The 13,485-nt window shown below is 42.3% G+C and overlaps 1 protein-coding gene across 2 annotated transcripts in view; it reads right to left on the reverse strand.

The window, feature by feature from the left end:
- Positions 1–13,485, reverse strand: part of Mia3 (MIA SH3 domain ER export factor 3) — a 59,560-nt gene that overhangs the window by 28,642 nt on the left and 17,433 nt on the right. For both annotated transcript variants that reach the window (XM_045141810.1, XM_045141811.1), the window contains exons 5-6: positions 7,526–7,687; positions 4,308–4,429 (exon numbers count right to left, since the gene is read on the reverse strand). In XM_045141810.1, the coding sequence (XP_044997745.1) occupies positions 4,308–4,429; positions 7,526–7,687 (284 nt within the window). The remainder of the gene's footprint in view (positions 1–4,307; positions 4,430–7,525; positions 7,688–13,485) is intronic.

Consider the following 13,485-nt stretch of genomic DNA (forward strand, 5'->3'; position numbering starts at 1 on the left):
AGGCTGACCTGGAATTCACTATGTAGTCTCAGGGTGGCCTCAAACTCACAGTGATCCTCCTACCTCTGCCTCCTGGTTTTGGAATTAAAGCTGTGTGCTACCACACCCAGCTAAAAATACTTAAAGAAAAAAAAAAAGGACTAGCCAGTTGTGGTGGTGCACACTGGTGGGAAATTTCTGAAGAGGCAGAGGCAGGAGTTCCAGGCCAGCCTGGGCTACACATTAAAAAAAAAAAAAAAAAGACTTGGGAAACCCTTCAACATATTGGTCTTGGCAAAGACTTTCTGAATAGGCAATAAAGCCACAAATTGAATGCTGGGACCTCATGAAATTATAAAGATTTTGTACAGCAAAGGACACTGTGAATAAAGCAAAGAGGCAACCTACAGAATGAGAAAAACATCTTTGCCAGTTATACATCTGATAGAGAATTAATATCTAGGATATACAAACAACTCAAAAAATTAAATAAAAAGAGATCAAACAAGCCAATTAAAAAATGGGCTATGGGGCTGGAGAGATGGCTTAGCGGTTAAGCGCTTGCCTGTGAAGCCTAAGGACCCCGGTTCGAGGCTCGGTTCCCCAGGTCCCACGTTAGCCAGATGCACAAGGGAGCGCACGCATCTGGAGTTCGTTTGCAGAGGCTGGCGCGCCCATTCTCTCTCCCTCTATCTGTCTTTCTCTCTGTGTCTGTCACTCTCAAATAAATAAATAAAAAAATAATTTAAAAATTTAAAAAATGGGCTATGGAACTAAACAGAGTTCTCAAAAGAAGAAATACGAATGGTGTATAAGCATCTAAAAAATGTTCTACATCCCTAGTCATCAGGGAAATGCAGATTAAGACTACGTTGAGATTCCATCTCACTCCTATCAGATTGGCTACCATCATGAAAACAAATGACCATAAATGCTGGTGAGGATGTGGAAAAAGAGGAACCCTTCTACACTGTTGGTGGGAATGCAATCTGGTCCAGACATTGTGGAAATCAGTGTGGAGGTTCCTAAAACAGCTAAAGATTGATCTATCATATGACTCAGCTATAGCATTCCTAGGCATATATCCTAAGGAATCATCTCATTTCCTTAGAAGTGCATGCTCAACTATGGTTATTGCTGCTCAATTCACAATAGCTGGGAAATGGAACCAGCCTAGATGTCCCTCAACTGATGCATGGATAATGAAGATGTGGCACATTTATACAATGGAGTTCTACTCAGTGGTAAAGAAAAATGAAGTTATGAAATTTGTAGGAAAATGGATGGATCTGGAAAGGATTATACTAAGTGAGGTAACCCAGGCCCAGAAAGCCAAGCATCACATGTTCTCTCTCATATGTGGATCCTAGCTACAGATGACTGGGCTTCTGTGTGAGAAGGAAAAAACTCAGTAGCAGAGGCCAGTAAGCTGGAAAAGAGATAGAAAGAGAAGAGAAAGGAAGGGAGGGGGATACTTAATATGATGGTATTGTATATATGTAAGTAGAAGAATAGATTAATGGGGGTGAAAAGGCCCAAAACGAGGTCTGGGGAAGAGATTGTGTAAAGGAAAGGTGGAGGGACAGCTAATCAAAATCTAAGAGGATATAAATAAAACATCCTACTTTTTTGGACAATGGAACACTCAGGAGCCGTAGATTGTTGCTAGAAAATTTTCAGTGCCACGGATGGGATATCTTCCAGTGAGTTGTTGGCCAGGGAGATCATTATAGGCCACTGCTGAGGCTGTTGGTTTCCCACCAAGGATAGATGGTAAGACCCTGTTGCTGAAGACTCCATATACTTGGGCTGCAAGGCTACAGAGAAATCTTGCTGGACCTGAGCAGATAACCTCTTCCATGTAGACCAGCTGACAGAAAGCTAGAAGAAGCCATTTTGTATGCAGTTCAATGGGAGAAAGAAAAATCACCAGTGAAGATACTCATCAGTGGACACTGCAAGCCTTATAATTGGCCAGCCAGGCCAAATGAGCCAATGGGTGCAATAGTGGCACATCTGTTATGGGGGAAACCAACTGCCCTCTAATTGGATTGGAGGCCTGCACTATGGGAAGGGAATACATCCCGGATACTGAAAACTTAAAACAGCGGTAGTCATGAGCCCTAGGGGTGTAACGTCTGCTGTTGTCTGGCCAAATGTATATACTATGCTTATCAACCTGCCCAGTAAGCACTTCTGTTAATGTTCACATCCTTATATTAAGGCTACTCTCACTTTTGGTTGAGAATCTTCTCTTTTCAGATGGCAGTGACCTTGGGATGACTCAGGAGGTATCATGGTGATGGAAAGAAATGACTGCAATGCTCAGTACTGCAATATCTCTATCACACCTTCCAAGGCTCAGGGTCTAATGTGGAAGAGGTGGCGGAAAGAATGTAAGAGGCAAAGGAAGGGCAGGACTCCTTACAATGTGCTCCCTTCAGACACAAAATGGACTGGATATCCATGACCTCACAGTGCCTGACACTACCTGCATAAGACCATCATAAGAGGAGGAAAAGATCAAGACATCAAAAGTAAAAGAGAGACCGATTGAGATGAGGAGGGGATATGATGGAAAGTGGAGTTTCAAAGGTGTAAGTGGGAGGAGGGAGGGTATTACTATGAGGTATTTTTTTATAATCATGGAAGTTGTTAATAAAAAAATTAAAAAATTTTTAAAAAGACTAGACGATGGGCTGGAGACTTAGCGGTTCAGGCACTTGCATGAAAAGCCAAAGGACCCACATATGCCTCATGCACAAGGTGGCACGTGTGTCTGGAGTTTATCTGCAGTGGCCAGATGCCCTGGTGCATCCATTCTCCCCCCACCCCCGCTCTCTGCCTCTTTCTCATAAATAAATAAAAACTGTTTTTAAAAAGATGACTAGATGAGCTTGGCTTGGTGGCACACACCTTTAATCCCAGCACTCAGGAGGCAGAGGTAGGAGGATCACTGTGAGTTTGAGGCCCCCCTGAGACTACATAGTGAATTCTTGGTCTGCCTGAGCTAGAGTGAGACCCTACCTCAAAAAAAAAAAAAAAAAATACTAGGCAAGTACATTTCTATCACATGAAAATGATCAACGTTAGTAGAGATGGAAATGCTTCCTACCCTGATGGATTATTCACAATGTATTTAAGGCAGCAAATTCCCATTACATATCATGAAGATGTACAAACACGTTTTAATTGAAGAACAACTTTAGTAATTTGCCCAAGCTTTTGACACTGGGGTGTGAAATGAGATCACCCTGGCTCAAAACTTGTTTACAAAAAACAACAACAACAAAATCCTCTTTTCTACCCAAGGCTTGAAATAAGAGACAAGCTGGAAGCTCCTGAGGGTGCAGATCTGGAGGGCACCTGGCCTCTAAGATTAGTACAAATTTCCAGAAAAAGGTCTAATATCAACATGCACCACAAGGGGGCGCTAAGTCCTCAAGCTTGAACAAGCTTCAGACAGACCAGTCTGAATAAAATACCTTTCCAACTCTTTCCAAGAAAGAGATCTGACCTGTTTCAAAACTTCAAAGGATCCATAACCCTAGCAGTCTGACCACACACGGCACGGGACATGCCTCCTTTGTCATGTGCCACACCTCCCTCCTCTGGCAGACACCATCATCCTTTGTCCACTCCACACCCGACCAACTACTTACTCCCAAGTCCCTGCCTCCCCCGCCCCACACTGCCCTTCATTGATGCCACCATTTCACTGCACATGCTGCCTCCTCTGTCCCTGCTGACCCCACCTTTGCCCCCACCCTTTCTATTCAAGAAACTACACATCACAGTCTCATTTTTCCCTTGATTCTGCTTAAAACATAGCTTATGCCTGCCCTTAATTCAGCATCTCCAACCATAATAAACTACCTCATGGAGACCATCAGGAAAAATAAAAAAATGCTACTGCTCTTTCTGCCCGTATCTTGTTTCACGTGCACATCTTCAGCAACCCGGGGAACTGGGAAGTCCTGAGGGGGAGAACAGTGTTTTACAGACATGCACAGGCTCAGCCCCAGCGGCAGCAAGTCCCCACACGCTAAACGAAGAACCTGTAATTAAAGCCACCTGCCCGTGGTTCGCTTTTGAGATACCTTCAGAGGATCGGGTGTTTTCGCAAACTCATTTTAAATTCTTCACTCTGTTCAAATTTGACCGGGAGTGTAGTGGTACATATCTGCAATCCCACCACTTAGAAGCAGGAGGATCAAAGGTTCAAGGACATCCTCAGCTATATAGTAACCTTAACATAAGATCCTATCTCAAACACCCCACACTCAAAACCAAAAAGAACATTGTAGCAGAAATGGTATCAGACTTACCATCTGACTTAAGTAAAAAATGACGGAATACAATGGCGTGGCACTGGCTGGCTCTTCCACCTTGGTCTCCAGCTGCTTTGGCTCATCCCCAGCCTCTACAGGACCCTCAGTGACAAAAAGACCTAAGATAAAAGGAAATGGAAACTACATTTTAACTTAACGCTTCAGATAACACTTGTTTCTCTTGCGTTTAAATATTCACTGCATGTCCTCCAAATGTTAAGTCACTAGACATAAAATATAGGGCTCCACTAAAGAAAACTGCCAGGGTTGGAGAGATGGCACAGGGGTTAAGGCGCATGCCTACAAAGCCTAATGCCCAGAGTTCAGCTCCCCAGCACACACATAAAGCCAGATGCACTTGGGGGCACATGCATCTGGAATTTGTTTGCAGAGGCTAGAGACCCTGGTGCACCCACTCTACCCGCCCCCTTCTCTGTCTTTCTGTTTGAAAATAAATAACATTTTAAAAAATTTAAAAGAAGCCAGGCGTGGTGGTACACGCCTTTAATCCCAGCACTCTGGAGGCAGAGGCAGGAGGATCGCTGTGAGTTCAAGGCCACCATGAGACTACACAGTGAATTCCAGGTCAGCCTGGGCTAGAGAGAGACCCTACCTCAAAAAAAAAAAAAAAAAAAAAAAAAGCAAAACAAAATTTAAAAGAAAATCACTGAGAAAAAACAAACTTCAGGGTCTTAATCAGAGCCATGAGACCCCTCAGCTATAAAATCAATACATCTCCAGGCCACTCCTTCACATCTGCACCTGCCTGTTCAACTGCTACCAGGGGAACTGAAAACAAACGAAACTGCTGATTTTGATGTGTTTATCCCATTTGGCACTGACTTGGTACAGGCTGAGCGGAGTGTTAGAAACCTGAGGAAGGTTGGAAAGGAGTGAGTCCTAGCTCGCAGATGTGCAGACTGAAGACACCAAGGTTCAGCCCGGCCCTGGCACGTAGCGGGGACTCAAGTGGCCGCTGCATAAAACATGGTGCGTGTGAGAAGACCAAGGAGAATTTCTTGCAGAGTGGGAGATGGGCAGGGGACTCTGAAAGAGGCGGGGTTCTGGCTGTCCTTGAGGGGATGTTCACGTGAGGAGGATGGGGGGTGGCCTTTCAGGGTGAGTTTCATGAGCAGGAGCTTGTTTTGTTAAACAGCTACAAGCCCAACATGTAATTAGTGAACGGTAGAACCGGCTGCCTTTAGGGTCTCTTCCCATCCTACAGCTCCATTTGCTACTGGGCTGTGAATTTGTTCACTGGTGAACTTTCCCCATCAGGTGAGGGTCTCCGCACTGGAAATGCATGATGGGGCATCTACAAAGATTTGCCTGTAAAGGTATGATATCATTCTGTGGTAGAATCCAAAGGTCCAGCAAAGATTTAGTTTGTAATTCTACAAGTAGAATTTTTCCAATCCTGAAAGCTTAGCTGACAAGTAATTTAGGCTAGGTTCTCCCTCTAGCCCCAGGCCGACCTGAAATTGTCTATGTAGTCTCAGACTGGCCTTGAACTTACAGTGATCCTCCTACCTTAGTCTCCCAAGTAGTGGGATTAAAGGCGTGCCACACCACACCTGGCTAAAAAAAAAAATCAACTTTTTTTTTTTTAAGAATTTTTTTTAATTTTCATTTATTTATTTGAGAGCGACAGACACAGAAAGACAGATAGAGGGAGAGAGAGAATGGGCACGCCAGGGCTTCCGGCCTCCGCAAACAAACTCCAGACGCGTGCGCCCCCTGTGCATCTGGCTAATGTGGGACCTAGGGAACCGAGTCTCGAACCGGGGTCCTTAGGCTTCACAGGCAAGGGCTTAACCGCTAAGCCATCTCTCCAGCCCAAAAATCAACTCTTAATGGTGCAGCAAATCATGAGACTGAGACACGGCATACCGGGCTAATAAAAGGCACTTTGAGGAGAGCTACACTGAATCTCGTTCAGGGAGGCGGGGGAATGTCCAGAAAAACGGAGCCCAGGCTCTGACAGTGCCCGAGTGGCAGTTCCCAAACTTCACCAGCTACGCCTTCCTGGGCAGCTCACTGAACAGACTGCAGTCCCCACCTCCAGCATTTCTGATGCTACTGGTTTCAATGAAAACTGTCATTTCAGGGCTGGAGAAACAGATGGCTTAGCGGTTAAGCGCTTGCCTGTGAAGCCTAAGGACCCCAGTTCAAGACTTGATTCCCCAGGACCCACGTAAGCCAGATGTACAAGGGGGCGCATGCATCTGGATTTCATTTGCCGTGGCTAGAGCTGTGGTGTGCCCATTCTCTTTCACTATCTTCCCCTCTGTCTGTCACTCTCAAATAAATAAACAAAATTTAAAAAAAAAAAAACCTGTCATTTCAGAGCATATGGCCTTTGAAGAATATTTTGGATTAAACTGATTTGCACCAGCTAGACACAGCCAAACACTGGTTTGTGGATCAGTTATAGCCCATGGCCCTGTTCCTTTTCTATTTTTAATTATTATTTATTTATTTGAGAGGGGGGGCAGAGAGCGGGGGAGAGAGAAAATGGGTGCACCAGGGCATCCAGCCACTGCAAATGAACTCCAGATGCATGTACCACCATGTGCATCTGGCTTACATGGGTCTTGGGCAATTGAACCGAGGTCCTTTGGCATTGCAGGCAAGTGCCTTAACCACTGAACCATCTTTCCCGCACCCCCGTTTTTAAAAATCTCTATATTCATCTTTTTAAAATATTTTATTTCTTAATTGCAAGGAGAAAGAGAGAATGGGCACACCAGGGCCTCTAGCCACTGAAAACGAATTCCAAATACATGCACCACTTTGTGCATTTGGTTTCACATGGGAACTGGGCAATCAAACTTGGGTCCTTAGGCTTTGCAGGCAAGTACCTTAACTGCTGAGCATCTCTCCAGGCCCTCTTTTTTTTGTTTGTTTGGTTTTTTGAGGTAGGGTCCCACTCTGGCTCAGGCTGACCTGGAATTCACTATATAGCCTTAGGGTGGCCTCAAACTTTCCATGATCCTCCTACCTCTGCCTCCCAAGTGCTGGGATTAAAGGTATGCGCCACCACGGCCGGCTCTCTATGAATCTTAATGCTTACTTTTCTCTGTTACTTCTGAGATGTTTGTTTTTAACTTTACATGTGCCAGGATTTTCTTCTCTTTCCTACATAAGAACAAATATTATATCAAGTCTTCTTATATTATGCCTTGACTTTGCAGAAGAAAATTAGCAAGCTTTACCTGGGTCTGTGTGTTCCTCAATACTTGGGTTCTGTGACATTTCGGAGGCATCGAGGTCACTAGCCCCAGGCTGATCCAGGAGACTAGGCTCTTCGAGAGACTCCACACTAAAATCTCCTGTGATCTCTTGGGAGAAGCTGTCTTCCTGGGGTGGTTGCACTTCTATAGGAGAGAAGAACACATCCCATTTGATGACACTGCCCATCAGCTATTCCCACTGCCTCCTCACAAAGCCCCCAGGTCCTGGATCCCATGAGTGCAAGTGGGAAAGAAAACAGCAGTTTCAATTTCTTTTGAACCAGTTAAACAATGACTGCAATGCATGATCAGATGTACAAAGAAACCTTCATTCCAAAACATTTCATAAATGCATTTACAGAAAGGACTTCAATAATTTAACCTCCTTGGGCAAGCCCACACATGCCCACACAATTGAATGTGCAGAAGAGAATTCCAGTCACGAGCAGAGATGGGATGCATTGATTTCTATCCAGAAACAACATAAAACTCTCTCATCCACAGGCATACAGGCTTCACACTCACTAAAGGAAACGGCACTCCACACAAGGGCAAATTATTGAAGGGCCTTCCACATATATTCAAAATACCTCTAAGAGTCAAGGGACAGGGCCCACCTCCTTCCCTGTGTGGCTAAAGGCCTAGCCCACGGTGATCTATGGCCGAGATGAAGTCTTTGCACATCATATTTTACCACGTTTATTTGAATTTTTCATTCTTATTCAAAATATATCTACTTTGATTAAATAAAAATTGTTCATAAACTTCTGGGTAAGATGGCTGCTTAGGAGTTATGCCAAAGCAGCCTAGAGAGGGATTTAAGCAAAACCACAATAAAATACACTTTTCTTCTGAGAAGTGAAGGTGTGTAGGTTTTTATTGGCCACAGTGGAGAAGCAGGAGAGACCAAGACCATAAAAGAGGAAACCGGCCAGAATTGCGCTGAGGTGCTTATGGCCCCACCTGCCCAGCACCCAGCTGCAGGAGCAGAGACCAAATGGGGATTTTCCAACCTCATCAGCCTCCCTGCAAAGCTAAGAAACCTGAAGGGGAGAAAGCAGGACCCAAGCAAGTCCAGCTGAGTGCTCCAGTACAACTCCAGGCTTCCTGCGCACTCCCATCCCCAAACTGGCAGACCCGTGACCCTCCAGAGAACACATCCAGCCCCGGTGGCGGGGCACGCAGCACGGCTGATCAGAACTCCAGCTCCACAGCCCGACACAGAGGGACCGAGGAGGGCACTCAGCATCGGTGAGGTTGGAAGCCACCCCAAACATAAATAGGCTGACTAACAAAAGGCAGGCACACAGGCCTGCGCTGGACGTGCTAATCTCTCTTTCCATGACAGGGCAGGTTATGGGTTACATATTCTTGGTTGGTTTTACCATTCTCAATTAAACTTAATTAGGGGTTGACTATTGTTGCCTTTAATGCTTTCAGACTCACAGGACCTTTGTATTTTTCTTCTGTCATTATTGGGGGCAGGGTCTGGTTCAGACACAGGATGACCTGGAACCTATTTCAGAACAGAAATTTCAACCTCCCAGCTGACAGGATTAAGGGTGTAGAGCAATACACACCCTTAGGGATTGTGGCTTGATAAGGTTATCTGTTTGTTTCAACCCCCACATTTGCACACTCTGTGCTGATTTTTATTGAGTGTGTATGTTGCTTAGTTGAATTTTAGGATTTGCCAATAACTTGCTCCACCCAGCCCACTGGAATACGTGAATAGCAGGAAAACTCAACACCGAGGATAACTTCTGCAGTTGGACTGGAGTACAACAGCTACCCTTGTAGACGCCTACTGTGAAGATACATAAAGTTGGATTTTCAAGTCTAAGAGAACCACAGATAATTAGAAAACCCAAGCATCAAATCAACTCAGGATGCAAAAATCACTACGTTATAATACAAGAAACACAAAGAATTAAGACAATACAATCCCACCCAAAATTATAAATCCATCAGAAATGACCCCTAATGAGACTGTTTTAGATGAAACGCCTGACAAAGATTTTTTAAAAAATGATTTTTATCTATACTCAAAAAGTATAGATAAAAAACATCTCTCAATAGAAGATTGACACTGGGGGCTGGAGGGATGGTTTAGCAGTTAAGCATTTGTTTCAAAGTGAAAAGACTCAGGTTTGATTCCCAAGGACCCACATTAGCCAGATGCACAAGAGGGTGCACACGTCTGGAGTTCATTTGCAATGGCTGCAGGCCCTGGCGCCGCCATTCTCTCCCCCCCCCTTTTTTCTCTCTGTCAAATAAATACATAAAATAAGATAAAAGATAGACACTGTCTTAGGACAAAAGGATGAAAAATGGTATTTTAAGCAAATGAGCCTAGGAAACAAGCAGGGGTTGCTATCCTAATATTTGACAGGACAGAATTCAAACCAACATTAGTGAGGAAAGATAAAGAAGGTCACTTTATACTGACTAAAGAAATGCTATAACAGGAGGACATTACAATCCTAAATGTATATGCACCTAACATGGGGGCTCCCAATTTCATCAAACAAACACTATTAGAACTAAGGTCACAGATAACACCAAACACAATTGTAGTGGATGACTTCAATACCCCATTCTCATCAATTAGCAGGTCATCCCAGCAAAAAAATAAACAGTGAGACATCTGGATTAAATGATGTCATGGAACAAATGGACCTACCAGATACTTACAGAACATTCCATCAAAGTGCTGCAGAATATACATTTTTCTCAGCAGCACATGGAACAGTCTCCAAAATAGATCATAAATTAGGACACAAAGCAAATCTTTTTTTTTTTTGTTTTCAAGGTAGAGTCTCAATCTAGCTCAGGCTGCCCTGGAATTCACTAGGTAGTCTCAGGGTGGCCTTGAATTCATGGTGATCCTCCTACCTCTGCGCCACCATGCCCAACTACAAAGCAAATCTTAACAAATACAGGAAAATTGAAATAATCCCTTGTACTGTATCTGACCACAGTGGGATTAAACTATAAATCAGCAACAAGAAAAACTACAGAGCATACAGAAATTCATGGAAACTAAACATGAATGATCAGTGGGTCACTGAAGAAATCAAAAAGGAAATCAATAGGTTCATAGAATCAAATGATGATGAGAATACAACATATCAAAACCTCTGGGATACAATGAAGGCAGTCCTAAGAGGGAAATTTATAGCTATAAGTGCCTGTATTAAGAAATTAGAGCCGGAATCCCAGCACTCAGGAGGCAAAGATAGGTGGATCGCTGTGAGTTCGAGGTCACTTGAGACTACATAGTGAATTCCAGGTTAGCCTGGGCTAGAGTGAGACCTAACCTTGAAAAAAAACAAAACAAAACAAAAAAAGAAGAAATCAGAGTCGGGCATGGTGGCACATGCCTTTAATCCCAGAATTCAGGAGGAAGAGGTATGGGGACCACCAAGAGTTCAAGGCTACCCTAAGACTACATAATGAATTCCAGGTCAGCCTGGGCTAGAGCAAGACCCTACCTCAAAAAACTAAAAAAAAGAAAGAAAGAAATTACAGAATTCACAAGTAAACATCTAATACTTCACCTTAAGGCCTTGGAAAAAGAAGAGCAAGACAAACCAAAAATCAATAGACAGGAAGAAATAATAAATATTAGGGAAGAAATTAATGAAATAGAAACAAAAAAATACAAAGAATCAATGAAACAAAGAGTTGGTTCTTTGAAAGGATTAACAAGATTGATAAACCCTTAGCAAATCTGACCAGAAGAAAGAGAGAAGAGACAAAAATTAATAAAATTAGAGATGAAAACAGCACCATTACAACAGATACCAAAGAAATTCAGAAAATCATAAGGACATACTTTAAGAATATATACGCAAGCAGAACACAGGCTGGAGAGATGGCTTAGTGGTTAAGGCACTTGCCTGCAGAGCCAAAGGACCTCGTAGGTTCTACTCCCCAGGACCCACCTAAGCTGGATACACAAGGTGGCACATGCTTCTGGAATTTTTTTGCAATGGCTGGATGCCCTGGCATGCCCATTCTCTTTCTCTCTCACAAATAAACAAATTAAAATATTAATAAAATTAAAAAATATATAAGCCTCTAAGTTTGAAAATCTGAAAAAAAAAGTGGATGATTTCCTTAATTCATAAAATAGAAAAGGAAGGAATTTTACCGAACTCCTTCCATGAAGACAGCATCACCCTGATACCAAAACCAGACAAAGACAGAACACAAAAAAGAAAATGACAGACCAATATCCCTCATGAACATAGATGCAAAAATTCTCAATAAAATATTGGCAAATAGAATACAAGACTATATCAGAAAGATCATTCACCCCAACCAAGTAGGCTTTTCCCAGAGATGCAAGGATGGTTCAACATACACAAATCAAGAAACGTGGTATACTACATAAGTGGACTGAAGGACAAAAATCACATGATCATCTCATTAGATGCAGAAAAGGCATTTGACAAAATCCAACATCCCTTCATGGTAAAAGTACGATAGAAACTGGGAATAGAAGAAACTTATCTCAACATAATAAAGGCTAGTTATGATAAACCTACAACCAACATAATACTAAATGAAAAAAACATGAATCTTTTCAACTAAATTCAGAAACAAGACAAGGTGTCTATTGTCCTCACTTTTATTTAATATAGGACTGGAAGTCTTAGCTATAGCAATAAGGCAAGAGACACTCATAAAAGGGATACAAATTGGAAAGGAAGAGATAAAATTATCATTATTTGAAGATGATATGATTCTATTCATAAAGAACCCTAAAGACTCTACCAGCAAACTGTTACAGCTGATAAACACTTGTAGCAATGTAGCAAGATACAAAATAAATACACAGAAATCCCTATATACTAGCAACAAACATGTGGAGGATGAAATCAGGGAATCTCTCCCATTCACAATTGCCTAATAATAATAATAATAAAGTACCTTGGAATAAGCCTAACCAAGGAAGTGAAGGACCTCTACAATGAGAACTTTCAAACATTCAAGTGAGAAATTACAGAAGACACTTGGAAACTGAAAGACATCCCATGTTCTTGGAATGGAAGAATCAATATTGTGAAAATGTCAATCTTACCAAAAGTAATCTACACATTTAATGCAATCCCCATTGAAATTCCAATGGCATTCTTCACAGAAAAAAAAAATCCTAAAATTCATCTGGAAGCACAAAAAAAAGTGAAAAGTCAAAACAATTTTGAGCAACAAAAATAAGGCTGGTGGTATCACTATACCTGATTTCAAGCTATATTACAAAGCCATAGTAATTAAAAAACAGCATGGTACTGACACAAAGACAGACATGTAGACCAATGGAACAGAACAGAGAACCCAAATGTTAATCCAGGCAGCTACAGCCATTTGACGTTTGATAAAAATGTCAAAAATATTCATTGGAGAAAAGACAGCCTCTTCATCAAGTGGTGCTGGGAAAACTGGTTATCTATATGTAGAAGGATGAAAATAGATCCTTGTCTCTCTCCATGCACAAGAATCAAGTCTGAATGGATCAGGGTCCTTAATATCAGACCTGAAACTCTAAAATTGCTAGAGGAAAAGGTAGGGGGAAAACCTTCTACATATTTGCATAGGCAATGACTTTCTATATATAACCCTAATGCTCAGGAAATAAAACCTCTAATCAACCACTGGGATCTCATGAAATTACAAAGCTTTTGTACAGCAAAGGACATGTAAACAGAGCAAAGAGACAACCCATAGAATGGGAGAAAATCTTTGCCAGCTACACATCTGACAGAGGATTCATATCCAGAATATACAAATAACTCAAAATACCAAACAATAAGAAATCAAACAACCCAATTAAAAATGGGCTATGGAACTAAATAGAGAGTTCTCATTGGCAGAAATACAGATGGCATATAAACATCTAAAAAAGTGTTCTACACCCCTAGCCCTCAGGGAAATGC

Source organism: Jaculus jaculus, chromosome 1 (assembly GCF_020740685.1).
Source record: "Jaculus jaculus isolate mJacJac1 chromosome 1, mJacJac1.mat.Y.cur, whole genome shotgun sequence".
NCBI classification, from domain to species: domain Eukaryota; kingdom Metazoa; phylum Chordata; class Mammalia; order Rodentia; family Dipodidae; genus Jaculus; species Jaculus jaculus.